The sequence below is a fragment of the Panthera tigris genome, chromosome E1 (assembly GCF_018350195.1).
Source record: "Panthera tigris isolate Pti1 chromosome E1, P.tigris_Pti1_mat1.1, whole genome shotgun sequence".
In the NCBI taxonomy this organism is placed as follows: domain Eukaryota; kingdom Metazoa; phylum Chordata; class Mammalia; order Carnivora; family Felidae; genus Panthera; species Panthera tigris.
In genome coordinates this window covers 39,774,073-39,795,617 of record NC_056673.1, presented here as the reverse complement: position 1 = coordinate 39,795,617, position 21,545 = coordinate 39,774,073, and the positions used below count along the sequence as shown (strand labels likewise).

At 45.1% G+C, this 21,545-nt stretch overlaps 3 protein-coding genes across 3 annotated transcripts; all 3 read left to right on the top strand.

Annotated features, from left to right (window-relative positions):
- The first annotated feature begins 2,095 nt into the window (after nt 1-2,095).
- On the top strand, nt 2,096-2,431 carry LOC122233490 (keratin-associated protein 17-1). The gene has a single exon (XM_042965895.1). The coding sequence runs from the start codon at nt 2,096-2,098 to the stop codon at nt 2,429-2,431; it is 336 nt and encodes a 111-aa protein (XP_042821829.1).
- Nucleotides 2,432-8,355: 5,924 nt separating this feature from the next.
- On the top strand, nt 8,356-10,065 carry LOC102949721 (keratin-associated protein 16-1). The gene is made up of 2 exons (XM_042965667.1): nt 8,356-8,760; nt 8,971-10,065. Exons 1-2 carry the CDS (start codon nt 8,356-8,358, stop codon nt 10,063-10,065), a joined length of 1,500 nt encoding a protein of 499 aa, XP_042821601.1.
- Nucleotides 10,066-14,650: 4,585 nt separating this feature from the next.
- On the top strand, nt 14,651-15,724 carry KRTAP29-1 (keratin associated like protein 29-1). Its single transcript, XM_007087703.2, has one exon. The coding sequence runs from the start codon at nt 14,651-14,653 to the stop codon at nt 15,722-15,724; it is 1,074 nt and encodes a 357-aa protein (XP_007087765.2).
- Nucleotides 15,725-21,545: the final 5,821 nt, after the last annotated feature.

Below are 21,545 nucleotides of genomic sequence, written 5' to 3'. Positions count from 1 at the left end.
ACTGGTGGACACAGAAAGAAGAGAGACTCTGCACTGCCTGCCTTTTGGTGTCCTTCTCGTGTGACTGCATTGCCTATTATTAAAAAGAACGAGGGGCGCCTGGGTGGCTCAGTCGGTTGAGTGTCCGACTTCAGCTTGGGTCATGATCTCACAGTCCATGAGTTCGAGCCCCGCATTGGGCTCTGTGCTGACAGCTCAGAGCCTGGAGCCTGCTTCTGTTTCTGTGTCTCCCTCTCTCTCGTTGCCCCTCCCCTACTCGTGCTCTGTCTCTCTCTGTCTCAAAAGTAAATAAAAACATTAAAAAAATTAAAAAAAAAAAAAAGAACGAAAAGGACGTGTCTGTCTTGGACCTCACTGTATTACACTTGCCCAGAGGTGTCCATCTGTGGATGTGCAGTCCTGGAAGGAACACTGGACCAAGAAACAGAACATCTGGGCTGCCTCACTCCATCATTAATGTGTCCTCTCCTGGGCCTTTGTATCAGCTTCTGTAGAAAAGAAGTGCTTCAGGGTGATGGTCATGGTGACATTAAATTATGTCAGTGTTTCCTAATCTATTTGAGAATTTGAGTCATCTGGGAAGCTTTAAAATATACAGCTTCTCAAGCTCCCATGAGCACATACTCTGATTTAACAGGACTGGGGTCCAGGTTGGAGGTCTGCATTTTTCAAAAGCCTCCGCCCTTGGCAATTCTGACATAAAATCACCTTTAGAAACCCTGGACCATATGATGTCTCCCTCCCAGTTCTAAATGTCCACATCCTGTGAAGTACTGAGCATCCTATCAGATCCAAGCAACCCATTATCTGGCTCCACCCTTCTCAGTCCATCTAGCTGGTCTTGGAGGCTGCCTTACCTCCACGCCCACCTAAAAAGAAAAGGCAAATTAAAAGGAGGGGCTGTGTCTCTTGATCCAGATCTCCACACCCACTGCCACCTTCATCCCCACCTCCCACTCAGTCCCCTTCTCTGGGTGCTGCCTTCCAAAGGTCGAGCCTGTAGTCTCCAGGGTTGCCACCACCATTCCAAGGTACCAAACCCAACCCGGAGATAGGAATTTCGACCCATCGTGGAATTTACACGCGGACCTGAATCCTCTGTGGATTCTAGCCTCTTCCCAAAGGCATTTTATGCCCTGCCATGGTATTCTGGGTGTTTTGTATGCTAATCCCGCCTACCGCCAGGCGGTCTATGAAGTTGGAGCTCTTAAAAGAAGTGCACAACATTCCCATTTTAGTGAGATGTTTTGGACATTCCATGATCTTCCGTCCTTCTTCTTCCCTTCCTTCCCCTCCCCCGACCCGTCTCCTTCCATCAAGGAAAGGGTTCTGATCACCGCTCTTCCAGCCCACTTAGAGAGGAGGCTGAGTGTTCAGTTCACCCGGAGGCCCAGGGAGAACGCGGCTCCCACCTCTTGCAGTTTTATGATGAGTCTCTTTCCATTGCACAAGGCAGTTATTAATCATGACTGATGCTCACTGACCAAGCCCAAACAAATGTGTGGCACACTCCACATACCACACACAGTCACAAATGTTTGCTTTGCTCACATGGGCCCGCACGAGGATACCATTTCCTCCTGGGAGGAGCCACAGGACTGGACCTCGTAGAGCAGCCACTCTGCCTGCAGCAGGAGGCGCAGGGCCCCCGGCTTTTGCCCCTCTGGTTTTCCAGGACGAGCACCCACGATGAAACGGGGTTGGCTGCCAGCTTGCCACCCGAGGAGACGTGGAAGGGGAGGACCCATTCCAGAGACAGAGGCCGCGGCTCCCTCTGACCTGGGCTAATGACGGCTGGCCCGTGTTTGGCCATGATGACAGGTCTTTTCGAAGATGGCATTTTTACCCTCTGGACAAATAGCAGTTGGCCCGAGTGGGGCTTTTTTATGAGTTGAGGTACTCAGGGCTGGAAAATAAACAGGCAGCTAATGAGACGTTCTTATGGAAACTGGCATAAATAATAACAAAGGAAACATCCTGTCCCCTGTGCCAACACCCTCCGGTGAGGGGCTATAAAAGCTGCTGGCCGCTGGCCACCGTCAGACGTGGGGAACTCCGGCCGCGCTCCTGACCTGCCACCTGACCAGCCGGGACCATGGGGTGCTGCCCGGGGGACTGCTTCACCTGCTGCCCTCAAGATCAAGACTGCTGTGAAGTGTGCTGCTGCCAGCCCGCCTGCTGCGGCTGCTGCGGGTCCTGCTGCGGCTGCTGCGGGTCCTGCTGCGGCTGCGGGGGCTCGGGCTGCGGGAGCTCGGGCTGCGGAGGTTGCGGGAGCGGCTGCTGCGGGAGCGACTGCTGCGGCAGCGGCAGCGGCTGCGGCTCGGGCTGCGGGGGCTGCGGGTCCAGCTGCTGCGGGTCCAGCTGCTGCGGCTCGTCCGGGTGCTGCGGCCCCGTCTGCTGCCAGCCCACGCCCGTTTGCGAGACGAAGTGAAGCCCCCTGTCTTCTCCGCGGAGGTGGCCCAAGCAAAGCCTGCACCTGCTGCACGTGGGGACCCCTCGTCTCCGGGACCTTCCCCGCATCCAAGACAGCATCCTGCCTCCGTGTTATTGGTAGACGAGGGCTTGTTCTCCAGCGCCTGCCCTGGTGTTTCAAGGCCCCGAGCACAAGAGCCATATGCTGGTGAGAGATGGAAACTGGTTCCCATCCAAAGTGATCCCGAAGCTCACAGGGTGAATCCCCATGGCTTTATTTTCATGGACTCACATGTCTTGTCACTATAAGGCATCCTCTGACTCAAGGTGGCTTTGGGACTGACCCTTCTCCTCAGCTCTCTGCTGCTTTTTGGTGCGAAGATTTCTTTGTTAACTTCTTAATAAATTCGAGCTTGCTGGCGTAACCAAATTAGTTCTCCCGCCTCTTCCTTGGCTCCCTCTTGGGCACCGGGCCAGGAAAATTTACTCTGGCATCCACAGTCAGGGTTTTGAAATGTGGTTTGTGGACCACTTGCATCAGAATCACCTGGGGACTAGTTAAAATGGAGATTCTGGAGCTCCCCCACCTTCTCCCCCACCCCCAGACAGGCAGAGTCAGAATCCACAGGGGAGTGGCCCGCTGATCCGTGTTTTTAACAAGAACCCTAGGTGTAAAATAAAATTTCCATGTGCTGCATGAGATTTCACTTGGGGCGGGGGGCTTTTAAAAATACAGATTCTTAGGCTTCACCATGAGAGAACTTGTCCATTAGCTTTAGGGAGGCAGCCCCAGCCAGGACTTGCATTTTTAAAATGCAGTAAATGGGTAAGTGCTGAGGTTGGCCAGGGTTTACTCTTGAGCAAGGGGCATGGCTTCCTTCAGCATTATGGCTCTCCTAGAATGGTTCTGCAGGAAGGCTTCAGGTTTGGTCAGAACTTTCTTGCAAAGTCAGGGGAAGAGGCTTTGGTGAAACAAGCTTGATTCAGAACGGAAGAGAGTCCTGTGGCAAAACTTCGTGAACATGGTGCCTATGGATGTTCTGGGAACTCCAGTCCTTTCTTCTAGCCAAAATGCTTCGGCAAAGTCTGCCTCTTCTGGGTTAGGTTTTCCTGTCCTGAGACCAACTGTACTTCTGCTTGAGTCCCAGGGATGCAAGGGGTGAATGTACATCTGCCAGGTGGGGCCTGAGCCAGGTGTGTGTGGGTCCAGTCGGAAGGTTAAAATTTAAAAAATAGTTGATTCAACTTTTTGCTGAACATGATCTTTTTTTAAAAATTTTTATATTTTATTTTATATTTTAGAGAGAGAGAGCGCGCACGAGTGCAAGTAGGAAGGTGCAGAGAGACGGAGACAGAATCTGAAGCCGGCTCCAGGCTCTGAGCTGTCAGCACAGAGCCCGATGCAGGGCTCGAACTCACGAGCAGTGAGATCATGGACCTGAGCCGAAGTCTTAACCGAATCCTTAACCGACTGAGCCACCCAGGCACCCTTCTTGCTGAATGTGATCTTAAGCTACATGTGGAATAAAGCTAATTCTGCTCTTGTCTTGGAAGAACAATATTTATTTTTATTCCTACAAAGCAGTGTTTCATTCAACAAACAAGAAAAAATATTTTTTTAAATTCAAGTTAGTTAACGTACAATGTAGTCTTGGGTTCAGGAGTGGAACCCAGTGATTCATCTCTTACATATAACACCCAGTGCTCATCCCAAAAAGTACCCTCCTTAATGCCCATCACTCATTGAACCCATCCCCCACCACCTTCCCTCCAGCAGCCCCCAGTTTGTTCTCTGTATTTAAGATACATGCCATTAAGCATGGCAATGATCTCTAAAAATACGAAAAAATGCAGAAAAATCTGAAGAAGCAATAATAGCCACCTGGATTCTCAACTTCAGCATTTATCACTGACATATATGTTTCCAGACTCCTTTTAAGCATATTTACAAATAAAACTGAGATGTTATTTTTACTTTTTTTACCTTAATTTTTTTTATAAGCCAACTTTTTAAGGGTATAATTTATATATAATAAAGTGCACCTAATTATAGTATACAGTTTGATGAGATTTGCCAATCGTATATACTCAAGTAGCCACCACCGCACTCACGGTATAAAACTTTCTATCATCCCTCAAATTCCCCAGTGCCTCATTTGCAGGAAATCCTCCCCACCCCTGACCCAAGACTCAGGCAACCATCAACCTTTTGCCACTTCTAGAATCTCATATAAATGAAATCATGCAGTGTGAACTCTTCCACTTAGAATAACATTATTTATATTTATCCTTGTTGCAGATATCAAAGTTCATTCCTATTTGTTAAATAGTATTGCATTGCATGAATAAAGGACATGAAAAAAATATTCATCTACTGATGGGAATTTGGCTTGTCTCCAGTTTTGGGCTATTATGAATAAAGCTGCTATGAACATTCATGTATAAATTTTCTTGTGGACATATGTTTTCATTTATTTTAGATAAATACCTAGGTGTTGGATCGCTGGATAAATAGTGTGGCAATGTTTAACCTCATGAAAAAGCTACCCAACTGTTTTGTGACTGTTTTGCCACCAGCTGTGTCTGAGATTTCCAGTTGTGGCACGTCCTTGGTAACGCTTGATATGGTACATCTTTTTTATTTTTAGCCATTCTAGCAGCTATAGAGTGGTAGCTCATTGTGTTTTCATTTTTTTTGTTTCATTTAAAAGTCCAGCAATACTACTAGTGTTTTACTTGGGAGAGACTTCAAACTTTGAGTCTGCCCTGGCTCAGTTTCAGACTTACTATGTAGGTCATTCTTTGCGCTGGTTGGAATTGGCCTCCTAAGAACTAACTCTTTAACTCCCAGGACCAAACCACAGCCAGAGCATGAGTGTGTCAACAGTACAAAATTGCCAAGAGGCCAGTAGGTCTGCATTGAGCAGTTGTGATTCAGAGCATCTGATTCTTCTATTGCTTATGATATGGCTTCCCGGATGGGTGAGAGCAGGGAAGTGATTTCTTTGAATTACTGACAAATCGCTGCCTTTCTTAGCTGCCCGCAGAGGTCCTCATTCATTTATCAATAAATATTAATTGTAAACTGCCTATGTTTCAAACATTGTTCTGGGTGCTGGATATATATCAGTGAATACACAAAATCCTTGCCCTTTGGTACTTATATAACGTCAAGGGAGATGAAAGCTATAAGAATAAAGTAGAGGGGCACCTGGGTGGCTCAGTCAGTTGAGCTTCTGACTTGGCTCAGATCATGATGTCATGGTTTGTGAGTTCAAGCCCTGCATCAGGCTCTCTGCTATCAGCACAGAGTCAGCTTTGGATCCTCTGTCCCCCTGTCTGCCCCTCCCCTCTCCCCGCTCATGCATGCTCTCTCTTTTTCTCTCTCTGAAAAATAAATAAACTTTTAAAAAAGAACAGAGTAGAAATGTGTAGATTGTTAAAAGTTCTGCTAATTCCACTTAGCAGGGAAGGATTCTTTGGGAGGACTATATGGCATAATAACAGGTGATGCCACATTAAATTTCTCACCTGAGAGAGTTTATGAGGGACTTGTGGGAGGAAGGCCATCTCCATGTGAATTGCATTGCTGGCTTAGCTGAGGAAGATGAAATGCATAGACAAACTGGAAAGGTGGAGATCAGGATCTTGGGGGCTCCTTCTCTGCCTTACCCACTGCAAGACTGTTGTCCACAAAGTCTTCTTTTCCAACTGCCTGAGAGCTAAATCTCAAGGATGACACTTCTTGTTCCTAATCTTCCACTTTCAACCACTGGATTCTATAGATTCTACCTCCATAAAACCTCTCATATTGCTCCAGTCCCATGACACTGCCCAGTTCAGGTTGTCACCAGGAAACTTTTGAGTAACTGCTCCAGAACGCTGATGGTCTCCTGGGCTCCAGACTTGCCCTCCTTCTCCAATACCTTTGCCATAGCCAGAGATGCCTTTCCAAAGAGCAAACTTGGCCAAGTTGTTCCCTTGTTTAAAATACCCCCATGTCAGTATAAAATCCAACTACTTGTCGTGGTCCACAAGGGCTTTCATGGTAGAGTGCTAGTAACCCTTTTAGTACCATTGTTGTTCCTTCCTGTCCCCTGAATCTTCCATCCTGGCTATGGAACAATTTACTGCTCCCCAAACGTATAATGCTTTTGATCAGCCTTGTCTAATTTCCCAAAAATCTTGTGGGTGTTTCTCCCGGCTGCCCCCATAGGACCAGTGCAGCCATCTGTCATAGCACTTGTACGTATACTTTACCATAATTGCTATGGATGGATCTGTCTCTCTCCTAAACTCGGACTCCTTGAGGCAGGAATTGCAACTCATTCTTTTTGTAGCCCTCTCACAGAGCCTGATGATGGCTGAATCGAATGGATGAATAAAAGAGAAATTGAGTAATTGCATAAATTAATGAATGAAGGGAGAGATGATGAATGGATGGCATGATGGTTCAGCTTTTCTAAAGGAGAGCCTGGATTTTGCATTGATGTTGAAAATGCGTTGTGGAGCTGGGCCTTTACTGAACAAGGGTGTCAGGCCTTGGTGTTTAGAAACCTAGGATTCTTGGGGTGCTTCGTGGCTTAGTCAGTTAAGCATACGACTCTTGATTTTGGCTCAGGTCATGATCTCATGGTTCATGAGATCGAGCCCTACTTGGGATTCTTTTTCTCACCCTCTCTCTCTGCCCCTCCCCTGCTTGTTCTCTCTCTCTCTCTCTCTCTCTCTCTCTCTCAAAATACATAAATAAACATTAAAGAAAAGAAACCTAGGGTTTGTTTCTCATCTTATGTCTGTCTCAGGTAGTAGCATTGACACACTTTGAGAAAGCATCTGTATTCTTTGCTTTTGTTCACAATGTCTTTGCAAAAGATCTCTGGCCTTTCCTCTTTATCCTTTGGGTTTTGGAAGTGTCTTTCTTTTAGGAGCTATTAAATCACCAAAAGCAAGAGAGAGTCTGGAGGGCCACTGAATGCTTGAGGTATAAGTGGGTGGGGGGAAAACAGGGAGGAGAAGCATAGAGGCAAGATCAAGTACTTTCTGGAGACAAGTAGAGCCAGTGGTCTGGGACAGGACCGTTCATAGAACAGGACGGAGGGCAGCACAGTTGGCTGAGCCTATGACATGCAGCTTTGACAAAGTCTTGTGAGAAAGGTCAGACCAAACAGAATGGTGAGGAGGAAGGAGAGCATCCCTAGATTAGGGGGCAAGCTGAGTGGGATCTTTAGCAAGTGACTTAAGCTTTCCAATTTCAACCACCTTTCCTTTTCTTTACCTATAATGGGAAGAGACAAGTTCTTATCTTGGGGGATTGCTGATGGTTTTAAATAAGACCATTTCTGCAAAGCATAGTCATTTAAAATCCAGCCCAGACATCCCTTCTCCCACAGAGCTCACCATTGCTCTCCTCTACTAATCCCTATATGTCTATTGTTGACCTTACCATGGCACTGCAATGAGTTTGCCTGCATGCTTGTCTGCCCACCAGAGAATGAGATATGTGGGAAGGAGTGAGTAGGTCCTATTCATGTGGACATCCCTAATGACTCCCCCTCTCCCCACGGCTTGGTACAGAGGACTAGAAGATGGATAAATTATAAGTTCCTCTCTTCTTCCCCTGTTCCTGCCACTCAGAAACACAGATCATTCGGTTTGAAGGCCACGAGGCTTATGCCAAGATGATCTGTTGCGCCGAAGATTCCAAATTTAGCAAGTCAATAAACAAACAGCTTCTTTATGGGTAGATAAACAACTTCCAGATCAACAAACCTTGGCATAATAAGATGTTCCTCTGAAAACCGGCCCAAACAGCAATGAGGAAAAGACGCAGGGTCTCCAAACAGCACATGCCAGTGAGTTGGTATAAAAGTGAGGGCTTGGGAGAGCTGTCCCAGTCAGGCAGCACCCCTCTCAGCACTCACAAGGAGCAGAGGCACCACCACCATGTCTGGAAACTGCTGTTCTAGGAAATGCCCATCTGTGCCAGGCATCTCTCTCTGCTCCACTGAGGTGAGCTGTGGAGGGCCTGTCTGCTTGCCCAGTTCCTGCCGGAGCCAGACATGGCAACTGGTGACCTGCCAAGATAGCTGTGGGTCATCTAGCTGTGGCCCACAGTGCTGTCAGCCCGCCTGTTCTGTGAGCAGCTGTGCCCAGCCTGTGTGCTGTGAGGCCACCATCTGTGAGCCCCCCTGTGTTGTGAGTAGCTGTGCCCAGCCTGTGTGCTGTGAGGCCACCATTTGTGAGCCTTCCTGTCCTGTGAGCAGCTGTACCCAGCCTGTGTGCTGTGAGGCCACCATCTGTGAGCCCGCCTGTGCTGTGAGTAGCTGTGCCCAGCCTTTGTGCTGTGAGGCCACCATCTGTGAGCCCGCCTGTCCTGTGAGTAGCTGTGCCCAGCCTTTGTGCTGTGAGGCCACCATCTGTGAGCCTGCCTGTGCCCAGCCTGTGTGCTGTGAGGCCACCATCTGTGAGCCTGCCTGTTCTGTGAATAGCTGTGCCCAGCCTGTGTGCTATGAAGCCACCATCTGTAAGCCCGCCTGTGCCCAACCTGTGTGCTGTGAGGCCACCATTTGTGAGCCTTCCTGTCCTGTGAGCAGCTGTGCCCAGCCTGTGTGCTGTGAGACCCATTCCTGCCAGCCGGTCCTCTGTGTACCCACTCCCTGCCAGTCCATCATCTGTGAGCCCAGCTGCTGCCAGCCAGTCATCTGTGAGCCCAGCTGCTGTTCAGCTGTCTGCACTGTGCCTAGTTCCTGCCAACCAGTGGTCTGTGAGCCTGTCTGTCAGCCAGTGTGCCCCACGCCTAGCTGCTGTCCATCTGTCTGCTCTGTGGCTAATAGCTGTCAGGCTATCTGCTGTGACTCCAGTCCTTGTGAGCCATCTTGCTCAGAGCCCGGCAACTGCCAGCCAGCTCGCTGTGTGGCCCTGGTCTGTGAGCCTGTGTGCCTTCGTCCTGTCTGCTGTGTCCCAAGCCCTTGTGAGCCGCCTTGTGTCTCGAGCACTTGCCAAGAGCCCTCTTGTTGTGTCTCCAGCATCTGCCAACCCGTCTGCTCTGAGCCCAGCCCCTGCTCAGCAAGTATCTGTGCACCTAGTCCATGCCAACCTACTTGCTACGTAGTCAAGCGCTGTCGGTCCGTCTGCTGTGAGCCCGCTTCCTGCCCATCTACCTCCTGCCAACCTCTCTGCTGCCGCCCAGGGTCTTCTGCATCTGCCATCTGCCAGCCAACTTGCTCTAGGACTTTCTACATACCCAGCTCCTGCAAACAGACTTGCTCTCCTTCGGTTCCTTACCGCCCAATCTGTCGTCCAATCTGTCGCCCAATCTGCTCTGGACACATTACTTACAGGCAGCCGTATGTGACATCCATCTCCTATCGCCCTGCCTGCTACCGCCCATGCCACTCCATCCTGCGCCGACCAGCCTGTGTCACTTCACTGTCTTACCGTCCGGTCTGCTCCCGCCTGCCTTGTGCTGACTCCTGTAAACGAGATTGCAAAAAGTCCACTTCCAGCCAACCAGATTGCACTGACTCAACGACCTGCAAGGCTGAGGTCTCAGATTCCAGTCCCTGCCAGCCCACTGAGGCCAAACCCACCAGCCCAACCACCCGTGAGGCTGAAGCCACCCCGCCTACTGCCACCAAGCCTGCCGACCGCTGATCTGGCCTCAGCCCACCAATTCCTGCAAAGCAAACCTCCAGCTGGAGAGAAACCTCGACTGCCCTCCCCAAAGCTCACAACGACTTAGAATCTTTCTTCACCATCACTCACCATCTTCTTACACTTCAAAAAACTCATCAGAAATTTCAGTATCCTAATGGTCCAATGCAGGCCCCTGGGCACTGAGAGGGGGATCATCCTGAGCTCCTGCCCGCTGCTGCCATCAAGCTGAGAAGAGCTGCTTCGCCACATCATCTGGAGTCTCTTTCCCAGCGTTAGGTTTTTTTCTGTCCTCATGCCTGTGTTCCATTGCTGGGTGTGCTCATGTTCCTTGGGGACTTCTTCCATGAGAAAAAGATATTTCACTGTCCAATAAAGTGGCTAAGTTGAAGTGGCATGTTATTCTCATTGTGCTGTTGTTAATATTCATATTCTCATCAGCTAACTTATTTTGACAGCAACTTCATCCACTCATCCATCCATCCTTCCAACACGCTTCATTAGACAGCTGTTGGCTGGGGACTGTGGTAGGCCGTAGGACTGAGAAGGCAGCCTTTGCTCTAAGGGAGCTCACTGTTGGAGTGGGGATGGGGAGAGACAGATAGGCAGAGAGACAATTACTGCGTTCTGTTGTGCTAAGTACTGGGACAGAGGCAAGCACAGGGCAGTCTGAACTCAGCAGGGTATGGGGAGAGATAGGAAAGAATTCTTGGGGAATGTGAAGTTGAAGCTGGGTCTTTCAGCACAAATAAGAATGGACCAGGTCAAAATCAGAAAGGAAGAGCTTTTCAGGCAGAGGAAACATATACACGAATGGGGCTTGTGAGCACACTGTTCGTTAGTGAGGCTTGGGCAGAGGTGTGTTTAGAGGCATGGTGAGCTCTAAGGTCAGTTAGTAGACAGTAGTGACTTGAACCCATTGGGCCTTGTAATCTATACAGAGGCATTTTCGTTTGGTGCACGGTTGACATGAAGGCACTGGGAGGCCATATGTAGAGCAGTGACATGAAGAACACTTGGTTTTGGAATGTCCCTCTGGCCTTGGTGTAGAGAAATGAATGGAGGGGCATGGACTTGGATATAGGGAAACTGGGGAGCAAGCCAGTTGACTTTGGGGTTCACAGTGGAATGAAAATAAGTGGGAGGTCACATGTACAATAAGAAAGACAACGTGGATTTTTTTTTTTTTGTGCAAGAGCTTTATTTATATTCTCCTAGTCTCTGTAAGGCACAATCCTTGTGTAAACTTCATACACAGCCTCTTACAATCCTAAGGACAGAGTCTCTTCGGAGTAGTCTCTTAGGGCACAGAATGAGGGGCTATGTCTAGTCCTCAAGGTGCATCTTGGGCTAACCTAAGCACAAGAGGGGGTAGAGCAGGGTTTCTGAACTTCAGTGCTATTGATATTTTGGGCTAAATAATTCTTCCTTGTGGGCATCATTCTTTAACATTGTAAGATATTAAGCAGCATCTCTGGACTCCACCAACTAAATGCTGGTAGCATCCCCTGAGTGTGGCAACCAAAAATGTCTCCAGACATTGGCAAACACCCCTGGGGATGAGGGGCAAAAATCAACCCTGTTTGAGAACTTCTGGGTGAGACAGCAGCAGAGGGAGAATCTCAAAGGTGGAACTTATCCTGCATGTTGCTGTCAGGGGTACTGTCTCGTCAGCCTATTGAGATTTATCTCCATCTCCTTCCAGAGTCAAGAGAGGAGTTGGCCAGGGCTTTAAAATCTCTGTCCCAAGCACAGACCCAGTGTTTCATGCAAATCATAGCAGTTCTGTAAAATAAGATGCTTTTCTCTCTATTTTACAAGATGAAGAATATGAGTGACAAACAATCCAAGGGCCCATCAACAGAGACAAGAACATTGTGGTGTAGTCACTCAATAAATACTATGCTGCAATGAGAACTAGACAATGGCCATATGTAAAACAGGGGTGAACCTGACCAGTGTAGAGTTGATACAAACAAGCCTCCAGACCACATATATATTTAAAGCTGAAAAACAACACACACACATACATGCACACACACATGTATGAGTATACACACATGTATACATATGCACATGTATACACACTTACACATATATACTTTATGTATATTCACAGGGGAATGCTAAACACAAAATCCAGGACAGTCACAGCTAGAAAGTAACATACAAGAGTAACATACAGCATAAATGCATGTAACATACAAATAACATACAGAACATACGGTTCAGTCCAAAGTTTGTGTTTTTTATACATCACCATGTCTCTTGGTGTGATCACAACAGCCCTTGGTGATACATTCGATGTCTTTAGTGCCTTGCCATAGCAAAGTGAAAGGTCTCCCTATTGAGAGATACCTTTTTTTCATCTTTATTGAGGTATAACTGACAAAATTGCAAGATATTTAAAGTGTACATTGTGATGATTTGATACACACATACATTGTGAAAAGAATCCTCCTATCTAATCAACTAACACATCCATCACCTCATATTTCTGGGGATGTGAGAACATTTAAGTTCTCTTAGCAAATTTCGATTATGTAATACAGTGTTATTAACTAGAGTCACTATGTTATATATTAGATCCTCAGACCTTATTCATCTTATAACTGAAAGTTTGTACCTTGTACCAACCTATTGAGAAGTTTCTTTAGGAGAAAAAAAGGCAAGAGCAGAATCAGAGAAAGATGGATGTTAAAATCGATTACTTTAAAAACAATAAAAGTGGTATGAATGAGCACAGGACATTGGTACCTTTTTCAGAGCGAAGTTGACATGGCTTCTCAAATATATTCATGTTCCCATTATCTGATCTATTTGGTAAGACCAGAAGTATTTCTCCTGAAAGATGGAGAGCTTTGGGATGTAGACCTTCAGGAATAAAACAGTGCAGTGATCTTTGCAGTTTGCAAGGTGCCAAAATGATTAGTGATGAGTTGGATGGCAAAAGGAGTGATCGGGGCAGTAACACAAAAAGCAATGGTTAAAAAAAAAAGGCATTTTAATGACAAGGGTGAGGATTTCCCAGATCATGATCTCATGGTTCATGAATTTGAGCCCTGTGTCAGGCTCTGTGCTGATAGTGGGGAGCCTGCTTGGGATTTTCTCTCTCCCTCTCTCTCTTCCCCTCCCCCACTTGCTCTCTCAAAATAAATAATAAATAGACTAAAAAAAGAGTAAAAATAACTTGAACAACAGCAATGCAGTTAGTTGGTAAACTCTTGGTACTTTGCACCCTTGGGTAATGAGTCATTTTGTCCTGTGGAAAGCGTTAGTAGCAGAGCCCAGAAATGAGACTCTACCCTATTGGGATCCCAAGGCCATGATCTTTCTATTCTGTCATGAATTTCTGGTGTGAACCAGGTCAGGACAGGGAATGATGTGGGTTGCTGAAGTTGGCCAGTAATGCAGAGCCTTGACAAATCTAGAAAAAGACGGGAAGAATCAGTACAACCAGCACCTCATAAGTCCCTCTTGGAAGAGGCTGATTTAATCCTTGGGAAAATACTTTGCAGTTATTAAAATTTCCAAATTAAAAGAATGTATTTGGGTGTATGGATAAGTGGAGGTAAGTATTCATACCAGTTTAATCTAGTTGATGACTCTAGTCACTAACGGGCAAATGGTCCCCAGCAAGGGGCCTGGCCACCTGCCCACTAGCTAGTGCACTGTTGTACTAAGGTCAGTCTTCAATCACTATATCACAGTCTTTCTCCTCCACTCCAAAGTCAGGAGGTCTAATAGGTGATTACAATCTGAGGTTTGGGGGTCAGTCCCAACTAGGTTTGGATCTTGTTTCAACCTCTTATTACTTGCATAATTTGGAGAAATAGGATTTAAACTCTCTGAGTTAGTTTTGCTACCTCTAAGATAGCAGTGAGAATTGCAGCTACTAATGAGGACCATTGCGAAGATTCAATGAAAAATGCAGTCAAGGGCTTGGTATATAATAAGTATGCTATAAATGGAATGGAAGCCATTAGTATTAGTATTAGTATTAGTATTAGTATTAGTATTAGTATTATTAGTTTACTAATAAAGTTGGGTTTCAGGAAAGCCAAATGGGAAGGTTTTAGAAAGAGGTGGAGACACTGAAGTGTCCTTGGGATGTACTGCCTGGCTCACCATCTCAGACATTGCCCTCTTTCAATTGGGTCAAGGCTTCATTTCCTGATTGTCTAAATGGTGCAGAACTGCATTCCTGGTGGAAGAGCAGGTTGCTTTGGCTGGGCTGAGGCCTTCTGATGAGAGGTTAGCACAGGGAAAGGCCCACATCAGGGAGGCTGGAGAGCAACCTGTAAAAAAGACAGCTCATTCCAGAGCAGGAGCAGCATCAACGAATCCAAACTCGGCAAAGAAAACTCTCAACTCAACAGACAAGTTTTTAAACTGGGGACATCTTCCAGGCTCCTGAAGCCTACTAATCAGATGTTTGTATACAAATGAGTAGAAACAATAACAAGGAAAGATGCTCTAAGTCATACCAACACCCCCGAAGAGCTATAAAAGCCCCTATAAGAGATATCTTTCACACCCAGGTATACTGAGTTTGCAACTCCCTAGCGAGCTTCACATCAGCACCATGGTGGACAGCTGCTGCCCCAGAACCACCACGGCCATTCCAGCTGGGCCCACCTTCACATGCTCAAATGGTGGCCGTTTCCAAAACGGTATCTGTTTGCCTAGTTCCTGCCGGAGCAGAACTTGGCAGCTGGTCACCTGCCAAGAAAACTGTCAGCCATCCAGCAGTGCACCAAGTGGCTGTGAACCTGCTTGCTGCCAACCTACCTGCCTTCCGGCAACTTCTTGTGTTGGTTTTGCCTGCCAACCCATTTGCTCCCGCACAGCCTGCTATGAATCTGGAACTGGTCAGTCTCCTTATTTGGAACCCTCCTACTTGGAACCCACCAGTTGTCAGGCAAATTGCTGTGAAGCCATCCTCGACCAGCAAAGCTCCTGCCAAGAACCTGTCCTTGTGTCCAGATCAGCTTGTGGCCAATTGGTCTCCTGTGATGCTAGGTCCCAACAGCCATCCTGCTCTGAGGTAAATTCCTGTGCTGAAAATTCTTGCCCACCAACCATCTGTGCAGCGAGTCCATGTCAGCTAACTTGCTGTCAACCAGGTTCATGTCAACACATCAATGGTGAAGATCAGACCTGCAAATTAACTTATTACCAACCCATCTGCTATATTTTCAAGACTTGCCCATCGGTTCCCTGCATGCCTGTTCCCTGCCAGCCATCAGCTTGTGTGTTCAGTTCTTGCAATCCTACATGCTACACATCGTCCCCTGGCTGGTCGCTTTGCTGCCAACCAGCTCCTTCCATATCTTTCATCTGCCAGCCAGTGGCTAACTGCCAGCCCCCATGTTCTGTAAAGAACCCTTGTAAACCAGTTTCCTGTGGCACCGTGCTTTCCAACCAACCAACTTGGGATGGATCCACTTCCTGCAACCAAGGTGGCTGCACACCACCTTCCTGCCAACCAGCTTGCTGTGTAACAGGTTTAGGCAAATCATCCGGCGGTGGCTGCAATGGTCTCCAACCAACTGCCCCAAGTGTCTGCAAAGCCAGCACCTGCTCGCCAACTTCCTGCCAACCCAGCCATGAGTCCAACGTCTGTAAGGCAGCGCTTCACCCTTCACAGCTGCTTTGAGGTCTGCCACTATGTACAAGTGCATAGCCACCCTATGGTGCCCTCTTCCTGCTGAGCACAAATGCTATCTGTGGGCTAACTTCATTCTGAGTCCAGCCCCACATTCTCTCCAGGCACTGATGAGCGGACTTGTTCAGCCACTAAGAGATCTTTCTTTACCAAGGAGGACATTTCAGCAGGCATGGTCCTCTCTATGGCTCACATTTCCTCATGTTGTCAATTCATTTCACCTCAGCAAAGACTTCTCTCCAGTATTTCTTTTCTCTCTCTCTCTTTTGTTTTGATGTAGCCAAGTCTTTAAAAAGACTCCTTTGCTGCTAATAAAAATGTGAGTGGTGGAGCATAATGAATAAAACTCTCAGAATGCTTTCATTCCTTTCAGTACACCTCTTCATAGATTTCCTTCAGGTCACATTTGAACACGATGACCTTGGGTCCTCTAAGTTAGTGGTTCCCCTTGGTCTGCAAGGGTGGCTGGTGTCTGCAATTATAGATGCTCAATCTGGAAGGGAGAAAGGGCAAACAATCCCCTGGCTTCCAACCTTTATACCACCAAAAGCTCTTTTGAGTTGAGTGGCCTTCGTTTCCCCACAGTGAACAGACTTGGGAAGCCAAAGACAGAAATGGTCCAGGGAAGCCACGGGTTAAAATAAACATAGGTTTGGGGCAACGAGATAGCTAAGGGTTAATTCACTTAAAACTGGTTTTAATGATCATTCACCTAATGGCCAATTCAATAAAATGTAAAATTAGAAATTTTTTGTTGTTTGCTTATGTCTTTGACATTTTAAGAGACAGTTTTAATAACAGTCTAAGATAACATCTGAGTGAGTATTCCTTGTATGTAATTATCAAATCTAAACATTTGAAAAATGGTTGGACTGGTTTTCTTTTGGAGAAAGATTACAAGGAGGTTTGCAGAGTGTATCTGTGGCAATGATGTAAAATCCTTCTCCGAGGGGATCTGGCTTCCCCTTTCATCAAAGTCTCTGGGTCTGTGAAATGATTTAGGTCTGAAACTCAAAACATTCCTACACAGGTCCATGAGGGAACACAGGTGAAGATGCTCACTGTGACATTTCTGTGATCATATAGATTTTAAAGGAATCTGTGTCCACTACTAGGAGGGTGGGTAGGCAGCAAGCAGTGATTCCTTCCATGAGGTATTTTCTTGGTCTGATTCTCCAGAGAAGCAGAACCAGTAGGATAGATATAAAGAGATGTAATAAGAGGAATTTTCTCACATGATTTTGGAGGCTGGTATGTCCAAATCTGTAGTATGGGTCTGCAGGCTAGAGATCAAGGAGAGCCGGCAGTGGGGAAGAAGTTTGAAGGCTTTTTGGTGGAGAATATACTCCAAACAGAATAAAATAGCTGCCTGTAGGAAGACAATGGGGCATAAGGAGAACAGGAGTTAAATTCATTTGTATATAAATACGTAAAGAAAAAATAGGACCGAGGCCTTGCAAGGACAAAAAATGATAATGTGCCATAAGGAATATAATTAACTCAGTTATTCGCAACTGAAGTCCAAAAAGGAAATTAAAAACAGGAAGAAGAGAGGGACCTTGATACTGCAAAAGAATTACCATAGATGGAATGTCTTCTAGAAATGACATTTTAATGGATAGCCCATTTAAATCCTCTCTCCCACATCTTCCATGGAGATTTCAGTGATGCCAGAAGAAGCAGGAGGCTCTGGAAAGCGTGATGCATCTTACCTCAGTCCTGGACAGAATTGTCAACAATATTTCTTACACTGTAAGTTTTAGAAATTACATCTCCTTAAACAATTTGCTTACTAATACCAGAATTCTTGACATAGCTGGAATTTCAAATTTCATTTTGCAATAGTTTTTGACCCAGTTAAATGTGTGTTATTCTCTTTATCTTTCCAATTGTGGATTTCTCTGTTGTACTGGCAAGTGTTTTACACTGGCCACCTGCCAACAGGCAAACTGCACGTTTTCAACACCGCAAGTGTAAAAGGTGTCTTGGGAAAAGGTGTATCTCTTCCTATACTTGGCAACAGTTTAAATAACTGAGCATTTATTAGATCCTTTTAGGTTTGCTAGAACTTGTCCATAAAACATCTGAACCTCTTATTATAAACAATGTTCTGCAGAGCCTGAACATGCTTATAACTAAATCTTTATTTTTATTTATGTCCCAGATAGGGGAGCAAAATACAGGGAAGTCTTGAGAAAAATATTACAGACAACCACCACTCAGACATTTTCTTATATCTACTTTGGATCTTCCCCCCAAAAAACCCACAATTGAAATAAGACATTTTTGAAAAAGTTGAAGTCCTTTTTGTACCCTTCTCCAGCTCCAAAACATTTACATTTGTCCCTACTCAGATATAACCTTGTGTACACTTTGAGTTACTGTTTATGTAAAGATAAAACAATGACTAGTATTTATGAAGTATTTAGACAATACATAGAGTTTGGACAAATTTAAAAATTTACATATAGTATGTAAAATCACACCATTTATTTTTCTCCTTCACTATTGCTTTTAAGAATGACTTTTATCAAGAATTAAATCGACTAATTATTAAGAATTTAGAATAATAATGTTTTATTGCATTTTGATACATGACCTGTTTCTTTATAGTAGTTATTGCTGCATAACAAATGACTCCAAAAGTTAGTGGCAGAGAACAACAAACATTGATTATCTCACTGCTTCTGTGATTTAGAAATCCAGGTGTGGCTTAGCTAGGCATGTCTAGCTCAGATTCTCTTATGAGGCAGTTGCTGAGGTGTTGGCTGGGGCTGCAGTCCTTTTGGGGCTTGGCTAGGGAAGGACACACTTCCAAGCCCACTCATGTGGCTGTTGGCCAGAGATATCATTTTCTTGCCACATGGGCTTCTCCATACACTGGCTGATAGTCCTCATGGCCGAACAGCTGGATTCTCCCAGAGCAAGTGGTCCAAGAGGGAGACAACGAGCACATGGTACGAAAGTCACACATCCTTTATAGCCTCATTTTGGAAATGACATCCCACCACATTCATGGTACTCTTCATTAGAGACAAGTCAGGAAATCCAGCCCACACTCAAGTGAAAGGGATTACACAAAGGCATGAATACCAGGAGGTGGGGATAATTGGAAGTCATCTTAAAGGTTGCCTACTGCACTCTGCTTTTTAGCCCCCTAGTGATTCACGTACTAAATGCATTCACTCCTTCCTAGGGTCCTCCCAGATCTCATATTATTATACCATAAGCTCAAAGTCCAGAATCTCGTCACTGAAATCAGGCACAAGTGTGGACTAATCTCCTTAGGCATGATGCCTTAAGTGCAGCTTCAAAGTACAGTTCTAGATCTGCAGACCTTGTGAAAGGGAAAGATATAATTTATCCAAAAGGTAGGGTAATGGTGGTAAATCTGATGGCATGAACTTCAAAGCAGCTAAACTTTTTGAAGGAGGAAAGAGAAGAATGACATTAGAGACAAAGCCACTGTGAGAAGTAGGTTTTCTAATCTGACTGGTGCCTTGGTCAAAATTCAGGACAATGATGCCTGAGTATCATTGACTTCATCAAATCCTTATAGCTTAAGGAATCTTGCCAATAAATTGGCCATTTATTTACACAATCACTCTGTGACATTCCTATTACTTTTACTTGAATCTATGTTTGTTTGACCATCTCCCAAGGAAACACTGCTTCTCTGGGCGGCTCCAAGAGTGAGCTTTCACATATTTTTGCCTAAATTAACATTTAGAGCTCCCAAGATTGGTCTTGTTCCTTGATTCTACAAGGCCAACAGAAGATATGTCTGCATACAGATATTTCTGCAGACAGATATTTCTGCAGACAGATATTTCCATATTCAGTTACACTGGGGCATTCCTTTCTCCCAAAGATATTTTCTCTGGGATAATTATGACCAGATACCTCCATTCTTCATGATGTGATTTGAATTCCAGTTCCATTCCCAGGATAGTTGCTCTCTTCAAAACACTTTTCAATTATCCAATATTCCTTTAAAAAGGACATGATCAGAACCTAAGTCAAGACCTAGTTATTTTCTAACCTGCCCAGTATGTGGAGAAATCATTCTGCTCTTTTGACTATAGTCCGTATTTCCCCTGGATCATGTCTGTGTGATGAGGTCATCAAATACTATTCTCTAAGTTAGATATCTCAGCCCTGACCAGAAAATTTTCTGGGATTTTATGAGTAAGTGAGGTGAGGGGGCATCTGTCCTCCTGTAGGGGATACTTCTGTAACTGCTCAAATGATTTCTTGGTCCCTATATTGATATCCCCTGCTCCTTGCCTTGGCATGCCTGTTGCTAAGTTCATATTCCTATCCCAGGAATGCTGATGTCTTTACCTCAATTGCATGGAAGAGAGAGTTCTTCAGGTTCACATTTGATATTGACTTCAGATATATGGCTCTTTAACTTAAGTCTGAGTTAACCATAGTGCCTCCTCCCTAGAAAACTCCACATGCTTTGAGTATCTGCAGAAAATACTATCCAGTGGATCTGCCCCAAGCTGTCTGCTCAACTTCCTCTCTAGTACATCTCTTATCCAGAGTCTCAGCTTGCATCTGAGGTCAAGTGATTATTATAAATGTATGAAGAAAGAAGCTGTCATTGGAAATGAGCATATCTTGGCATTTGTCATTGAAATCAGTCCACGTTTCTGCACTCTTTTCATAAGTTGAGAGTCCTTTTCAATTATCCTGCTGAAATCCAGATTCATGTTCTATTCATTTTCATTGGTCAATAATCTAGCTCTTTGACACAACTTGGTTTAAGTGGTCTTATGTTCTGTCTTTTTCTAGGGGTTCACAAAGGATCTTTTTCTGAGGCAAGATCAAACTTATAGGTGTTAGAATTGCAGAAATCTGAAAATGGAATGGCATTTGCTTGTCTCAACACATTCAGCATTGCTTGTTCTCTAAGACTCCTCAAATACCAATATATGCTTTACTTCCAGTCTCTAAGTGCTCTGGGCCATGATATGCACAGCACACAGTGACATGAATTTATCTAGAGAAGCTGGTGCTTGTAAAATCTAGTTGTCCTTATAAATGTTTAGTCATTTTTCCAATTTGATTATTCCCCTGTCTGAAAAGACAGATACCAAATAAGAGTCTTTCTAGTGTAATCTCACATTCTTTGGGCCACATTCCAGAGGCAGAGCTCAGATCTTATTTCATTCCCAGGTCCCAGCACAAGTTAAGGAAAATAGACCCTTTTTATAAGCCTGGATTTTCCTTGCCAGATAAGAACATGTAGACAGTTCATTATTTAGTGAGGGGTGGATACTAATGTATTTTGGGAAAAAAATTAGTAGAATCGCACTGAGGAGTTTACTTCAAATCAAACTTCTTTTGGTGGTTGTAGCTCTCCTTATTCAGATGAGAAGGAATTAAAATCCCTCTCTCTGTCATTGTTTCAGGTTTTCTCATTTGGTTCAGAAGGAAACATTACAATCTTCATTGTTTTTTTTTTTTACTATAAAAATATCTCATGCTTGGGGGGAAAATAATGTATGAACAAAAAATTGAAATCCCTGGTCCCCTAACATCCCATCGCACCCACATCCTGCTTCCTAAAACAGACTACTGATTTATGTTTATTATGCCCTAATCTTGAGTTTCTCTTTCCCTTTACAGATGGTTGGTTGTTTTTCCTGTTTGAAAGATGGAAGAAAAATAAAAGACCATTTTTGTTAATCTCACAGTTTGCCCATATAAATGGGTTGATCTCATAACAGTAGTCCCATGACATCTGGAAGTAGGTTTCCTCTGAGAATCCAATTTCTCAGAAACTCTTAGCAATGTTTTGAAT

What these genes read in the sequence shown, in the direction of transcription:
- LOC102949721 (XM_042965667.1), top strand. Translation starts at nt 8,356, where the DNA reads ATGTCTGGAAACTGCTGTTCTAGGAAATGCCCATCTGTGCCAGGCATC. An exon ending in CCCAGCCTTTGTGCTGTGAG is followed by an intron (nt 8,761 to 8,970) that starts GCCACCATCTGT and finishes GTGTGCTGTGAG; the next exon opens with GCCACCATTTGTGAGCCTTC.
- LOC122233490 (XM_042965895.1), top strand. Translation starts at nt 2,096, where the DNA reads ATGGGGTGCTGCCCGGGGGACTGCTTCACCTGCTGCCCTCAAGATCAA.
- KRTAP29-1 (XM_007087703.2), top strand. Translation starts at nt 14,651, where the DNA reads ATGGTGGACAGCTGCTGCCCCAGAACCACCACGGCCATTCCAGCTGGG.